At 53.0% G+C, this 16,081-nt stretch overlaps 3 protein-coding genes across 3 annotated transcripts; 1 reads left to right on the forward strand and 2 right to left on the reverse strand.

The window, feature by feature from the left end:
* Positions 1–141: 141 nt before the first annotated feature.
* Positions 142–2,901, reverse strand: V2A60_000671 (uncharacterized protein; the record flags this gene model as incomplete). Its single annotated transcript, XM_083252039.1, has 2 exons — positions 142–723; positions 781–2,901. 2 exons carry the CDS (start codon positions 2,899–2,901, stop codon positions 142–144), a joined length of 2,703 nt encoding a protein of 900 aa, XP_083108165.1.
* A 1,197-nt stretch (positions 2,902–4,098) lies between these two features.
* On the reverse strand, positions 4,099–7,314 carry V2A60_000672 (uncharacterized protein; the record flags this gene model as incomplete). The annotated part of the gene is made up of 3 exons (XM_083252040.1): positions 4,099–5,537; positions 5,587–6,290; positions 6,356–7,314. 3 exons carry the CDS (start codon positions 7,312–7,314, stop codon positions 4,099–4,101), a joined length of 3,102 nt encoding a protein of 1,033 aa, XP_083108166.1.
* Positions 7,315–8,893: 1,579 nt separating this feature from the next.
* V2A60_000673 (uncharacterized protein) lies at positions 8,894–14,323 on the forward strand (the record flags this gene model as incomplete). Its single annotated transcript, XM_083252041.1, has 2 exons — positions 8,894–9,265; positions 9,329–14,323. 2 exons carry the CDS (start codon positions 8,894–8,896, stop codon positions 14,321–14,323), a joined length of 5,367 nt encoding a protein of 1,788 aa, XP_083108167.1.
* Positions 14,324–16,081: the final 1,758 nt, after the last annotated feature.

Raw genomic sequence — 16,081 nt, forward strand, 5'->3', positions numbered from 1 at the left:
TCCGTGGTGCCATGTAAAATCTGCCATTGTCCCGTGTCGTGCCCATCTAGCCCCATCTAATTCATCTAGCCCATACTTGCCCATCTAGTGTATGTATGCCCACACATCGCTCTCAGTAACGACCGCTTCCCTGTACAGTTGTTACAGCTTGGACCGCACCGCTTCCAGCCTGTACTTGACGTCCTTGAGCGCCTTGTTGCTCGGCTTCCAGTCGTCAAACTGACGCAGCAGCTCCTCCGTCTCGGCGCTCAGCTCCGTCTTGACAAAGTCCTCCTCGAGCAGGCCACGCATGATCCACGGCAGGACGTACGGGTTCGCCGAGGCGAGGGCGGGCACCGCCGCCGTACCACCACCGCCGCCGCCGCTCGCAGTTGGCCCTGCTGCTGCTGCCGCCGCCGTGGCACTCGTCGGCAGGGTGCGATGCTCGATGCGGCACGGGGCGGCGCCGGGCTTGGGAACCGACGTCGTCTCCAGCGCGTGCGCAATGGCCAGGTCGTACACGGCGTCGTCGTAATACAGCCGCGAGTGGCCCTCACCCGAGTACAGCGAGCCCGCGAGCGCGAGCGACAGCTCCCGCACGAGCCCGTGGTCACTCACGCCCAGGTTGCGCAGCTTGAGCGCGAAGCCGACCAGGTGCGCGATAAAGTCGGGCGCGTGGATGCGCCCGTCGATGAAGACGGCACGGTAGATGTACGGGTGCGAAGCGGGTGAGTACACGGCCGACTAGGGGTTCTCGTCAGTGGGAATGGACGCCAACAGTGGAAAGGGCAAAAGACTCACCTCCATGGGGACGACTTGGTCGTCAATGCTCCCGACAAAGGTCACTCGAGCGCCATAGTCTAGCACGCGCTTCAGCGCAGCTTCAAAGCGTTGCGAGTTGGCACTCTGCGGGTTGCCAAAGTCCCATAGCTCCGCCGCCGAACCGATCAGAAAACTCGACTTGTAGTCCGGAAACGGACCCAACGCCACGCCAGCCATGGCACAGACGCCAATCTTGGCGTTTGTAATGATGCCCAGGTCGATGAGCTTGTCCAGGAGGATCAGGCTAACGGGCACGCCTTGCGAGTGGCAGGCCATCACAATCAGGTCCGCCTTGCGGATCTGGTCTATCCAGTTGAGGAGAAGCTTCCACAGGTTCTCCACGCGGTCCCCGATGCGGCCCTCGCCCTCGAGCGCCACCTTTTCGATCTCGCAATCCGGGCAGCCGTGCGCGTCGGCCCAGCGCCGGATGCCATCAGCGCAGAGGCTGGCGAACCGCAGCGACGTGCCGGTCGGCTGCCCCATCATTGGCCGGAGATAGGTGGCCGGGAAGAGGCCGTGGACGCCAATAGCCAGGGCGCGCTTGATCCTGGGCGTCTCTTGCACGCGAAAGACGTGGTTGGCCGGTGGCTCCGAGTTTCGTAATAGAAAGTTTGTGATTTGCTGTACGATGGAAGGGTTGTCTTTCATGCGGTATGTGCTGGCAAAAGACGGCAGAAGGAGATTTGGCGGATGCCTGGCCGAGTTCTCGCTGTCCGCTGTCGACTTCGATGATACCTCTGTCTTGGTGGTGGATTTGCGACTTTCTGCGTCAGATTGGTCGACTTTCCCGCCATTTGGATCCGGAAGATGAAGCTGACTGCCAGCAGGCGACGGCGATGCTGACTCGTCCATAGAAACTGGCCTCGGTCGCTTACTCTTCCGCCATGTTGATTTCGAGTCCTTGGTCTTGCCTTTGTCTTTGTTGTCAGGGTCGGTAGGCATACTATTCTCCTGTATAGAGAGGGGGTGAGCTTCGGATCCTTCTCCGATGACTGCAATTTCGCCGGCATCTTGTTGTGAGGGCTTTTCCGTTTTATTTGGTGTAGCTTTGGACCAAAAGGCCCATGTTGAGCCAGCTTTGGGCGGAGGTTCTTGTGTTTGCTCTGCTGGTGCCGACGCTGGCGCATCCTCCATGACTACATCGACATCAGCCTTCTGGGCATCGTCAGTCGGCTTCTTTTCCGAATCAACTGCCATGATCTGTTGCGCCGGGGTTGTCCACAACCCAAACCACGACGTTGCTGGTTGCCGAGGTTCCGACTGGGCAGTCGGCGGGGTGATGACGATTTGCGCAGGAGGCGTAGACGGTCGAGGGAGCTCTGGTTGCTCCTCCGGAGTAGGCTCTGCAGCTGTAGAAGCAGGTGTCCTTGTGAGCCAACCTAGCCAGCCAGGTTGTGGTTGTGTGGGCGTCGCTGGTGTCGCTGGTGTCGCTGGTGGGATGGTCTCCGTTGTGTTTGCAGTAGCTGGCTCGGCAGCGGCAACGCTCGTACCGTTCGGTTCTGGTGCAGGTTGATTATCGCTAGACTTCTTCGGTGATGCTGTGATGTCGTTTGATTTTGGCGGCGCTAGTTCTTGTGCTGGCTCATTCTTTGGCGCTTTCGAGTCGGGCCGGGACATGGAGGCCTTTGCCTGGTCCGAGGCAGCAACAGACTCGCTGAGCTTACTCTGGATGCTGGCAGTGTCGTCGACGCTCTTAGACTCGAAGCGCGCCAAATCGGCGTTTCTGGCACGAAACGTGTCGCCGCGTATATTTTCCCTGGCTACGGAGATTGAGGCCGCCGCTTTCGGTGGTCGTGGCCAGGATCCGTACCAGCTCTGGGCTTTGCGGACCTGTATGGAGTGCGTAAGATGGGGGGCAACGGGCCGCGTGTCTGGATCCTCGACGGGACGTACTGTTTTATGATGCAAGAGATGAGATGCGTTCTCTTGCACATCGTTATTGGCCGGGAGATGTCGGGGCATGGGTCGGCTGAAGTGTGATGCGTCTTCCGAGGCGGCTGCGTGGGCGGGCCGTGGGAGACTATCTTGTGATTGCGTGGCGGGAGACTGCTTTGCCGTGACGTCGTCGGGGTTTGGGCGGTGCCGTTTTCGCGGAGCCATGGCGATGGCTACCGCATGATCTGCGAAGATGGAATTACGGATGAATATACGATCTTGTAAAATCAACACACAGTCCAGAGTTGGCCGAGACGCCGCGCGTGGTGCAGAGGGCGGTATTGTTGAGCAAGCCGGCGATTGGCATGCAGGCTCATGGTCACCCGTTCCTGGCCCGAGGCGCTGGAGGCGCTGTAGATGCACTGTAAATTTTGGTGGGCGGGGCTTTTGCACCGTTCCAGCGGCCCCGCCAAGAGATCAGCAAGGCTACAGCGGCAACCAATGACCCGGCTCGTGGTGCTTTCTGCGGCTGTCGTTGGCCTGATGCATGTATTTGTTGTTTTCTTGTAAATCATGGAGAGCTGATTGAAATATACTCGAGCATGGCAAGTACGATTTCTTCAGAAATCCAATGAGGACAGGCAAACCGGAGTAACAGACGGCTCTGAACCATCAATATGCCTCCACAACAAGGCATATATCATATACCCGATGCATATTGATAATGATATCACATGAAATCATTTCCTATCCGCCCTCATCCTATAAATGCTTCTGCCTGCCCCGCCTACCTTTTGCAAGTGACGGGCCAGATTCCATCTAGGCAGCAGCCCGCCCCGTGGCCCAGCTTTGTGACACGTGTTGAAGCATTATTGCCACACATCACTTGGACCAATCCACGAATATTTATATACGTAGGCTTTCTTCATGAATCGTCTTGGCAATCTAATTCGCCTCGCCAACTAGTACATACTAAGTAGCTAAAAAAAAAAGATAACTTTTAACCCAACAGACGCATAAACTAGGGCTCCACAAGTAACGGATTCAAGCAGATGTCTGTTCTGTTTTTCTACATCGCCGATGCCAGACTAACCATCCATATGAATCATGTTTCCAAACCTGCCTGTTCTTTCTCCTATTCTGCGCGCGCTGGGGCCTATCTTGTCGTCTCAAAGAGGGCATTGCCGCACATGTCTTTGATTCTCACGCCCAAAGGCAACCTTAACACCCCTCAGAGCCCTTCGATTCTATGCTATAGTATCAGTTACTTGGTCAAGCTCGATGTTTCAATCTCCCAAATCCTCAAGTGTGCTCAAGGTGCGGTCATGGGTGACAACTGAGATTAGTTGCGAGACTTTTCATATCTTTCTGAGGCCATATAGGGTTCGCTTATCAATGGCCTCAGCCTTTGAGCCGGTCTTGTTATAAGTAGAGCTCGTCTATTTTCTTTTTGAATTGACGTGTCAATGGGTGGTCAGGGCCGAGCATCTTCCCGTAACCGTCTAGTGTTCGTTGATACATAGCCTTGGCCTCTTGAAGCCGGCCCTGATCCTTGCTGATACTTCCTAGGAGCGTGTCTGTCCTAAGCGTTAACAGGTCGTTAGGACCAAATGCCTTCTCACCAACGTCTCGCTCTCGTTCGTACATGGCCGCAGACTCTTGAGGCCGGCCTTGGTGAAAGTAGAGAGCTCCTAGCACGTGGAATGCCACAAGCATAAACGGGTTGTCAGAGTCGGATGCCTTCTCACAAACGTCTAACCCTCGTTGATACATAGCCTCAGCCTTTTGATGCCAGCCTAAGTTAAGGTAGATAAGTCCTAGGCCGTAAACTGGACGAAGCGTCGCTTTGTGGTCAGGGCCGAAAGCCTTCTCGTAACCGTCTAGCGCTCGCTGGTGCATAGCTTCGGCCTTTTGAAACCAGCCTCGCTCATAGTAAATAGCTCCTAGTTTGCTGACCGTGTCAAGGGTCGATATGTCGTCAGGGCCTAAAGTCTTCTCATAATCGTCTAGCGCTTGTTTATCTATAGCCTTGACCGTTTGAAGCCAGCCTTGTTCGTTGTGGAGGCCGCTTAGATTTTCAGCTGCATTGGTCGTCGATGTGTGGTGAAGGCCCGGTGCCTTCCAAGGAACTTCTAACGATCGCTCACACAAGGTCTGAAGCTTTTCAAGCGGGCTTTGGTCCATGTAGAGGCTGCCTAGCGCGTCCAAAGCCAATGCGTCCTCGTCTGGGACTTTCATTTTGCTCATATATCCCATACATCTTTCCGCATGCCCAAAAAGTCGCCGTCTTATGATCCATAACTTGTCTTCGCCCTGTGCAGGTACTCGGGATGCGATGCATCGCATTGCTGTCAGGGCCATTGCGTTATCTTGCTTTGGATTTAGCACATGTATCATCCACTCGTGGACGCACCCATGAACGCTGTAGCCAACCGACTCTAGCTTACAAGTAGCCAGGTCAGCCGCAACAAGTCCATGATTGCACAATATTCTCATGATATCGTCAAATTCGAACTTCATACCCGTTAGCTCCTGGAGCCAGTCTACCCCATGCGATCCACCTTCCTTCAACAGTTCGTACCACAAGTCCTCGTTGCTAAAATAAGCCCATTGTCGGAGAAGCTTTGCTGCTACCGGGCTTTGCTGCTCAATGCGACTGTACGAAATATTCCATGTCGAGTACAGCGTTTGGTCATAGTAGGTCAGTCGAGGTGACTTTTTCTGCAACTGTAGCCATGAGTCATGATACAATTGAAGATACTCGTCGCAGCGCATTGCTATCTGATCCAAGTATGCTCCGGCTGTCGCAATCGCAAGAGGAAGTCCGTCCAGCCGCTGTACAAGTTTGATGGCGTCCGGGTCTAGCTCGGCTTAGCAGCTGATGGGATATTATTCTGTAGGTTCTCTTACCTTCCCTGAGGCTCTCACGGCGGGAAGCCTGTACCAAAATCTCTAGACTATCATTGACGTCTTCCAGCTTGTCGACTTTGATACAAGGCCCGAAAGTAACCAGCGATGATCGCGTGGTCACAATAATGGAACCATGGCTAGCCTTGGGCAGATAAGGGCGAATGTCAAAGGCATTCGAGTCAACAGTACCCTCGTTACCTTGAGACTTTCCGTTTGGGTCAGCTCCAGTAGCGTGCGAGGGACATACGCTAATGACATCACTATCGAGAGGGTCATCGTAGTTGTCGTAGGTGACTATCCAGCGCTTGTTCATCGGCTCCTCTAACCACCGTTTGACTGCTTTCCAGGTATCGTCTAGATCTCGGCTCTCGAGCGCGGCTGCAAAATAGATCAAAGAGGGTTGCAAGCGCTGAATCCTCTCCGCTACTCTAGCAAAGCTCCGCTTCAGTGTTATTTCATTTTTTGCGTTTAGCCATATTGCGACAGGATAGTCGCAGGAATACCGTCTCATGTACTCTATTGCCAGCTGCGTCTTGCCCATACCACCTGTCCCATAGAGGATGGCAGTGAGACGTCCATCCGGCCCGCTCAGGAGCTTGTGCATTTGTTCGAGCTCATATTCTCTTGCAACGAAGTAGTGTACTGCGGCGATCTCGGTCAGATCACATGGAAGCTCGAAAGCGTGAGGTGTCGGATTAGAACTCCTACAATATAAACGATGAGTTATGGCCATGGCATCGTATCTTATCACCTCTAAATGAACACTTACCCCGTTTCTTCTTCGACGGACATATGGAAAAACAATTGTCTTGCATAAGCAGCCGCCACCGCCGCAGCGTAGCCATGCCACACATCATTCTTGTGGGAGTCGCAGTAGTCTGAGATTCCCCGGATCACCATGCACGGGAAATCAGTGCTGGCTCCTGCCGCCTCCGTCTCAAAGCACAGCACCCCATACTTCCGAGCTAGGTAGTCCCTCTTCTTGGCCTTCCTCAAAACAAGCTCTCCTGACGCCACTGTTCCTCTGTGCACAGTGACAAAGGTCTCATTAAACTCGTCAATCGAGGGTTCGATGCGTTGCTTTGGGTCGCAACCACAATCCTCACATGACGAGCCTTTTTGCCGGTGTTCGTAATCGGGCTGGTAGAGGGAATCGTTTGTGACACCAGGAAATTTAAAGTGACGAAAACGTGAACGGCTGGTGTCGATTCTCTGAGTGTTGCTCCAGACAGGGTCAACATCCATCCGCTGACGCTGTACCGACAGCTCCCGGGCAGCATTCAGGAGGGCTGTCGGCGGAGGCTGAAGATACCCCGTGCGTTCAAACTCTCCCGTCTTTGCTTTTCCGTGATCGTATTGCACTGCTCCCGAGTGTGTGCCGGTCGGTTCACTAACTACCACGTGCCCGAGACGGATCATCCCACGATCGGTCTCTACCGGCACACCGCCACCAATCCCAACCAAGAGACCGTATTTCAGGTTTGGAAATGTCATCTTCATCTGCGTGATGACGGTGGCTGCAGGGCAGTTTCCCGGCCTCGGAAGACCGATGATAACGACATTATGACTGTTGATGGCGCCGAGATGATAGATATTGGAGTCGGTTGGTGGTACATTTAGACTCTCGTGCTCCTCATCTAGCATCTCCAACGCGGCGATTTCTTCCACTTCTAGCGGACAGATCCATGCTACTTTGTAGTCGTCCCGGCTAAACTTTTTTGGTGGCATTTCTTATCACACGGGGATCTCACAGCTTTACGTGACGAAGCGTGTCTAGAAATCGCTGGCAGCTGTAACGGATCAAGTTCTTGAGTGAAAATTGCGCGGACTGTGACCAGAACGCGACAAGAAGACCGAGTGTGAGGGGAAAGATACTTTGCTAACAGCGCTCAGCAAAGATGATCGAGGAGGGCAAGCGCCAAAGTGCCAGCCTTGTGAGGCCTACGATGCAGTGAATATCGCCGATGAAGCGCCTCTTGACGGGTGGTAGTAATTGAATCTCGGCAAAAAGCAACAAATATGTCCAAGTCGTGGAGCGCGGATAAACTGGGATCTGACGAGATGATATGGTTGGGCTGGGATGCGGGGTTGGGCTGCTCGCTTGCTCAAATACTATGTTGCCTCTCATAAATGAGCACACATTGAGTGCTAGCGACCCGAGATCCGAAGCTGAAAAGCTTTCCATACATGGTGTGAGGACGCTGAAGCCGAGCCCCTCCTGCAGCATAGCAAGGATTTGACCTTGGTGTTCTGGATCCGATGGTGGCGACAAGAGCGACCTTGGAGGTTCTCGGTTTTCATGGCAATATATGGATATTAGGGCCATATCAAAGAGAACTGCCGAATAGTTGGTAGGCAAGTTGTGCAATATACAGTTCAGACCAACTCAATAGATGGCTGTATGGTTACACGCATAGTTGGGACTGCGGTACCGCCACGTCGCACGATGATATAACTCAATCTGCGGAGTTTGAATAATTTTTAATAAGTAAAAAGAAATCAAACACCCAAGTCTTCTTATCATCTCGAAAAAACGTATCTGCATTTTTTTCTCTCTCTTTTTGGCTTGCTATGCGCTGCAATCCCCGTTTCATACGTCCATCTCATCATGCCAAGCACCCACTTCTCGACATCGGTTTTGCACCAAAAATCGACAAAATACTACCTCTTTAAACGTTTATCATAGCCCACATTTAGAAAAGTAATGAAAATGTAAGATGGACAAAAGAATGTTTTATATTCTGCATCTATAGAGAAATTTTATAGTTTTTTATGATTAATTTTCTAAAGTAAGTTCTTAGTTTCTTTTCTTTATATCATTACTCAAGTCTAAATTATAATTATATTCTAGATTGTTATTAAGAAAACGTCCCTTTGCTTTAGCTATTACGTATTAGAAACCCCATTTATATTAAAAGTCCTGTAAGTAGAAAAAATGAATAATAGACTTTATGAATAATATTTTATTTTGTTTAATGTTTCTTTGAAAAGATCAAATGACTCAAACATCTTCTAGTCATTAGGTATAGTATACTCTAAGTACTTTTATATATATCTCCAGTGCTACAAGCTGTCAAAAAGTGGAATTTTGGTGGAAAAGGGTGCCGAGAAGTGGGTGCCAGACATTCCCATCTAGCGGATGAACTTCGGATCCACCTTACCTCTTATCGTCCGGGCGGTCTGGCTTATCGCATCCGCAAAAAAAAAATATTCGAGGGACGGTGCAGCGCATCCTGTTCAAGGCCCAGGCCATACATACAATTGCGCAAAGACAGTCCTGTCTTCGCTTTTGTACAAACTCGCCGCCATGAGCAATCTCAAGCGAAAGGATGCCCCTGGCGGCCATCCTCCTGCTAAATCCGCCAAGCAGTCCAAATTGGCAAACCCATCCAAGACCGACAAGCCCAAGGCCGCCGACACACCGAAAAAGGCTGTCGTTTCGGTCTTAAAAGACGAGGAACCTCTCTTTCCCCGAGGCGGCGCCAGCGTTCTCACTCCTCTCGAGCAGAAGCAGATCCAATTGGAAGCCAAGGCCGATGCTGCGCGCGAAGAGGAATTTTCCACCGGCGGCAAACCTCAAAAGAAGAAGAAGCGTGCCGCCGCTCTTAAAAAGTCAGACAGCAAGACAGAATCAAAGTCTGAGGACGATTCTATAAAAATAGAAAGTCTCAACTTCAAGGTACTTTCTCTTCTTGTGTTTCAATGTTTTATTCCATCAACCTGCCCCTGCTAACCAACGCAGAAACTTGTCAAGGGATCAGTCGTTCTCGGCCAAATCACACGCATCAATAGTCTCGCTCTCGAGGTCGCTCTGCCCAACAATCTGACCGGCCATGTCTCTATCGTTGCCATATCCGAACAGCTCACAAATCGATTGCAAGGTGACGCCAAAGATGACGATGACGACGAAAAGGAAGACGGCGCTGAGGACGAAGATAAGGACGTCGATCCCAAGTCCATCTTCGAGGTTGGCCAGTTCGTTCGCGCCTACGTTGTCTCTACAGTCGACGGTGCTGTTTCCGGCAAAGGCAAGCGCAAAATCGAGCTTTCCCTCCGCCCCAACGAAGCCAATACCGGTCTCACCAAGGACGACGTCGTACCCCAGTGCACCGTCGCAGCGGCTGTTGCCAGTGTCGAGGACCACGGATGCATCATGGATCTTGCAATCGACGGCCTTAGCGGTTTCCTGCCCAACTCCGAAATCGATGCCAACATGAACCGCCAACGCCTGCAGGAGGGTGCTGTCTTCCTCTGTCAGGTCACTGCCAAAAAGGGCAGCGGCAAGGTTGCCCAGCTCACTCTGAAGCAGGACAAAATCGGCAACGTCAACAACCACCCTGCCGACGCTACAACAATCAATACATTCCTCCCTGGTACAGCTGTTACCGTCCTTGTCACCGGAAACAGCAGCAGAGGTATCAGTGGCAAAATCATGGGACATGTCGACGCCACCGCAGACCTCATCCACTCCGGAATTGGGCCTTTTGGTACCGACGTCGAATCAAAGTACAAGATTGGCTCCAAGGTCAAGGCTAGGATCATCTGCAACTTCCCCACAGCAAAGGACCCCAAGCTCGGTATTACACTACTCCCGCATCTGACAGCCCTCGCGAAGAAACGTCCCGAAGGCTCCAAGCGCTCCAGTCTCCCATTGCAAGTTCTTCCCATTGCCTCAACTGTCGAGGAGTGCACTGTGCGTCATGTCGAGACTGACATGGGCTTGTTTGTTGATGTCGGCGTTCCTGGTCTCTGCGGCTTCGTTCACATTTCTCGCGTCAAGGATGGCAAGGTCGATGCCCTCTACGAATCCAGCGGCCCCTACAAGGTCGGCTCAACTCACAAGGGCCGCGTTGTTGGCTACAGCGAGATTGATGGTGTCTTCCATCTCTCATTTCAGAAATCGGTCATCGAACAAAAATATATCCGCCACGAAGATGTTCCCGTCGGTACTGTCCTGACTTGCGACATTGAAAAGCTAGTAATTGATGAGGACGGTGTCAATGGCCTCATCCTCAACATCGCCGAAGGCATCTCTGGCTTTGTTGCTGAACGACATCTGTCCGACGTCAAGCTGCAGCATCCCGAGAAGAAGTTCCGCCAGGGTATGAAGATCAAGGCCCGCGTGCTCAGCAATGATCTGATCAAGAAGCGGATAAGACTCACACTCAAGAAGACTCTTGTCAACTCCGAGACTCCCATCATCACAAATTACAACGACGTCAAGGTCGGCAGCCAGGCCCTTGGTACGATCATGAAGCTCGAGAGAAGCGGTGCCCGAATTCAGTTCTACGGCGAACTACGAGGATTCTTGCCTATTTCCGAGATGAGCGAGGCCTACATTCGTGACCCTTCGGAGCACTTCCGCGTTGGTCAAGTCGTCAGCGTTCATGTGCTGGACGTCGATCCTGAACAAAAGCGTCTAGTTGTGTCTTGCAAGGACCCTGGCGCATTCGGCCTAGAGAAGCAGAATGCGTTGAAGAATTTGTCGCTTGGAGATATTGTTTCTGCCAAGGTTACACAAAAGTCTGAGGATCAAGTCTTTGTTGAGCTTGAGGGCAGCCTACTCAAGGCCATCCTCCCTGTCAGCCATCTTACTGATAAATCTGCGTCAAAGAACCAATTCGCACTCAAGAAGGTGTCTGCTGGTCAGACTCTGTCTAACCTCGTCGTCATTGATAAGAACGACAGCCGTCGTTCCGTCATTCTGTCGCAGAAGCCCAGTCTTATCCAGGCTGCCAGCGAAGGAAGACTGCTCAAATCTTTCGAGCAGGCCAAGCAAGGCAAAGTCTTTGCTGGATTCGTCAGGAACATTACGGCCACTGCGGTGTTTGTTCAATTTGCGGGCTCGCTTCACGCACTGCTCCCCAAGGCACGTCTCGCGCCCGAGGTTCAGGCCAAACCCGATTTCGGTCTGCACAAGAACGACTCCATCGAAGTGCGCATCATTTCCACCATTCCTGATCTCAACCGCATCATGGTCGCCCCGGCGTCGGCGCCCGCTGATCAGGATGTTGCAGGCAAGAGTGAAAAGGCCAAGGCTGCTCCCGCCGACGGTCTTGCCTTTGGCTCCATCACCAAGGCCAAGATCACCTCTATCGGGAAAACGCAGCTGAATGTCCAGGTTGTCAATTCGGATGTCCAGGGCCGAATTGATGTCTCCAACGTCTTCGGCAGCTGGGACGATATTGCTGACCCCAAACATCCACTCGCCACCTTTCACAAAGGCCAGGTGCTACGTGTCAAGGTTGTGGGCGTGCACGACGCCAAGGACCATCGTTTCCTGCCTATTTCTCACAGATCTGTTCACTCCATCCTGGAGCTCACTGCGCGCCGGACTGACTTGGAAACTGCAACGCCCAACGAGATCACATTTGACTCTCTCAAGGTTGGACAGTCTCACATTGCATTTGTTAATAATTTCACGCAACAATTCCTCTGGGTCAACTTGTCGCCCTCTGTCCGTGGCCGCATCTCAGCCATGGAAGCTTCCGATGATCTATCTCAGTTGAACGACCTGGAAGGTAATTTCCCTCCTGGCTCTGCTCTCAAGGTTCGCATTACATCTCTCAATGCCGAAAACAGCCACCTCGACCTCTCTGCCCGTTCTTCATCGTCAAATGATGTCGTTACCTGGGACTCTATAAAACCCAACATGGTTCTACCCGGAAAAATCACCAAGGTAAATGAGCGACAGATTCTTGTAAAGCTTAGCGAGTCGGTATCTGGACCCGTTCATCTGCCCGACATGGCCGACAATTTTGACGAGGTCAACACTACCCAGTACCGCAAGGGTGGTATCGTCCGTGTTTCTGTGGTTGATGTTGACAAGAGCAACAAGAGACTACGCCTCTCTGCCCGCCCATCGCGCATCCTGAGCTCTACTCTGCCAGTCAAGGACAAGGAGATTAGCAGCATTTCTCAGCTCTCGTCTGGTGACATTGTTCGCGGATTCGTCAAGAATGTTGCCGACAAGGGTCTCTTTGTCTTACTGGGAGGCCAAGTGTCTGCCCTCGTCAAGATTTCGAACCTTTCCGACCGCTACCTGAAAGAGTGGAAGGATCAGTTCCAGATCGACCAAATGGTCAAGGGTCGCATTATTGCCCTTGACAATGCCACTAAGCAAATAGAACTCAGTCTCAAGTCCTCGGTTGTGGACGAGGACTACACACCGCCAGTCACCTATCAGGACATTTCCGTCGGTCAAATTATTACCGGCAAGGTCCGAAAAGTGGAGGAATTTGGTGCTTTCATCCTAGTCGACAACTCAGCCAACGTCAGTGGTCTATGCCATCGCAGCCAGATGGCCGAGAACCCTGTGCAAGATGCAACCAAGCTCTACAAGGAGGGTGATGCCGTCAAAGCCAGGGTTCTAGAGATTGACGTCGGGAAGCGGAAAATCAGCTTTGGCCTGAAGCCCACGCTGTTCGAGGAAGAGGACACGGATATGGACTCCGACTCTGAGCAAGGTGCTGCTCTTATCGGCGAGGACGATAGTGACGACGAAATGGATGAGGGTGCTCTGCTCAAGCTCATCCAAGCTCAAGCCGATAATAGTGACGACGATGAGGAAGATGAGGAAGATGAGGAAGATGAGGAAGATGAGGAAGATGAAGATGAAGATGACGATGACGATGACGATGAAGACGGTGACGATGCTGGCAGTGACGAAGACTCCAAGATGGAGGACGCCTCTGCTGGCGCCGGTCTCGGTGGAGGCAAGTCTGCATGGACGGCCGATCCATTTTCTGGATCCGGTTCTGAATCTGAGGGTGACAAACCCAGCAAGAAGGCTGAAAAGCCCAAGAAGCGCAAGAAGAACGAGATTGAGGTTGACAAGACTGCGGAGCTGGACACGAATGGTCCTCAGACCTCAAGCGACTACGAGCGTCTGCTCCTGGGCCAGCCCGACTCGTCAGAGCTGTGGATCGCGTACATGGCCTTCCAGATGCAAGTGAGCGAGCTGCCCAAGGCGCGTGAAGTGGCGGAGCGCGCGATCCGCACCATCAACATCCGAGAGGAGACGGAGAAGCTCAACGTCTGGGTGGCGTTCCTCAACCTGGAGGTGGCGTACGGGACCAAGGCGACGGTCGAGGAGGTGTTCAAGCGCGCGTGCCAGTACAACGACCCGCAGGAGATCCACGAGCGCCTGGCCAGCATCTACATCCAGTCGGAGAAGCTCAAGGAGGCCGAGGCGCTGTTCGAGGCCATGGTCAAAAAGTTTGGGGCCAAGGCGCCCAATGTGTGGATGAACTATGCACACTTTTTGCACGTCACGCGCAGCGATCCTGCGCGCGCGCGGGCTCTGCTGCCACGGGCGTCGCAGCAGCTGGGCGGCGCGCACGCGCAGACGATTGTGTCGCGGTTCGCGGCGCTCGAGTTCCACTCGCCCAACGGCGAGCCGGAGCGGGGCCGCACCATGTTCGCGGGCCTGCTCGACGCGTGGCCGAAGAAGGGCGACCTGTGGAACCAACTGCTGGACCTGGAGATGGGGGCCGAGGGCGCGCGGACGGACCCGACGGCGGTGCGTGACGTGTTTGAGCGCCGGACCCGCGTGCGCGGCCTGAAGCCGCAGCAGGCGGAGCGGTGGTTCCGCCGATGGACGGCGTTTGAGGAGGGCATCGACCCCAAGGGCAAGGGCAAGGTGACGGCCAAGGCGCACGAGTGGGCGGCGTCGTTCAAGGCGCGCAAGGAGGCCGAGGCGGCGGCGGCGGCGGAGGATGAGGATATGGAAGACTAGGGCAAGGGCATACACCGGTGTATATGAATTGTTCGTTTTGTTATCTTTTTTTTTCTGTGTGTTTTGTTTTTCTGTAATGTTCCACGGCCGTTGTTATGGCTGTTCTTCATGGGTAGGAAAAGTATGTTGCTTTGCAAGCTTTCAAATCACTACATGTCCATATTTACTTCTATTGTTGAGCCATTGCATGTGTTGTCTATAAATCATACGTAGAGATTTGACCGTGTATTTCGCGCAAGCCATTATGGTGACGGGGGGGTTAGCCTGCCGCAGAGGTCTACCAATGAATCGAGGGAGGGAGAGGGTAGTTAGTACACGGTAGAAGAAGGCAAAAAAGAAAAATAGAAAGGGGCACGACCGAATAGATTGCTGATGTTGTTGAGGTCAATTTGTAAAAGCAGAAATCAGGCCCTTTCGGATTGCGGCAAACGTCTAGGGTATCTGCATTGCCTAAAACAGCAATGAGGCTCGGCGCATATATGTGGAGTAGGCCGGGCGGTCGCCTGGCCTCGGTCGCCCCAAAATCATTGGCTGAGGATTCCCTGATTGAACCATCTGGGGTAAGTTGGGGGCAGAGACGAGGCCTCTTGTCGATTCCACCATGGTGATGCCGGCCTCTCTGTCTGTCTTCTTCATCGTTGGAGCCGCCGTCGCCGGGCCGTCGCCGGGACATGTTGCAAGGTGGCTGTGGTTATTTTTTCATCTTCTTGGTACCAGAGCGTTATCATTCGTTACCGGGTCTGCGGTTCAATGTGGAAATCTCCAACTACACGTACAAAGGGGATGAAAATAGAGTTTTTTTTGGGGGGGGCGGGTTGGTTCGGAACAGCTTGTACACGGACGGCTTGATCGCTTCATCACAGCGGCCGATTGTTGTCGCTAATAAGATGGATGGGTATGTACGTGCGATATGGAAATAGACTCAATGCACGTGAATGCACAGGCCGGACATTACAGGCACTGAAGAACTGAAATAGCCCGCGACTACGGTGTTGCGCATGTGAGGCCGTTGTTGACGTATAGTTACATTGTCGATTTTTGTCGAGGGAGGGGTGGGGGCCACGTGCGGTAGTTTTTGAAGCACGCGATCACGGAAACTGTAGAGAAATTTATTAGCAACCAACGTCCCGAGTATGCGGGTTCGAAACATGTGGTCGTTTTGAGTCGCTGCTGTGCAAGGTGAAGCGGTATGATTTGACTACTGCCCACCTTGTGCCTGTCATCACACAACGTGTGCGTGCCCTATATATATACATATATATATTCCGCCCAGAATATCCTCTCCTCATCTGAGACAGATTGGCGGCAGGATCGGGCGACCGCTCCGTAGCGTGCAGTGGACTGTCGGGAGTCGCTTGGGGGAGAGAGGTAAGAAGGGACTTTGTGGCGTTTTCTTTTTTTTTGGGGGGTGAGAGGAGGGCGGCGGGTTCCAACGGGCTTTTTGGCACGTAATCTGGGTACGGCTGCCATACAAGGTGGCAGGATTCAAAATTTGGCTGAGCTCATTCGCACGAAATATGGCGTCGTTGCATTTTCTTGTCATTGTTGCGCGGCGGCTCGTCGTGGGGGGGGGGGGGGAAAAGCGCAATGTGGTTGTTTGCGTCTTCGCAGGACGTGAGCACGTCACCGAGACAAGGTCTAGCGTGGTGGATCGGACCCTCGGTCCTGCTGGCGCCGGCGCTCCGTGAGTGGCTGGGATGAATTTTTGACAGAAGGGCTGGTAACTAGAGGTCAGTATTGACGGGGGGCCTGGGGGGC

The sequence above is a fragment of the Cordyceps javanica genome, chromosome 1 (assembly GCF_051103115.1).
Source record: "Cordyceps javanica chromosome 1, complete sequence".
Lineage (NCBI taxonomy): Eukaryota > Fungi > Ascomycota > Sordariomycetes > Hypocreales > Cordycipitaceae > Cordyceps > Cordyceps javanica.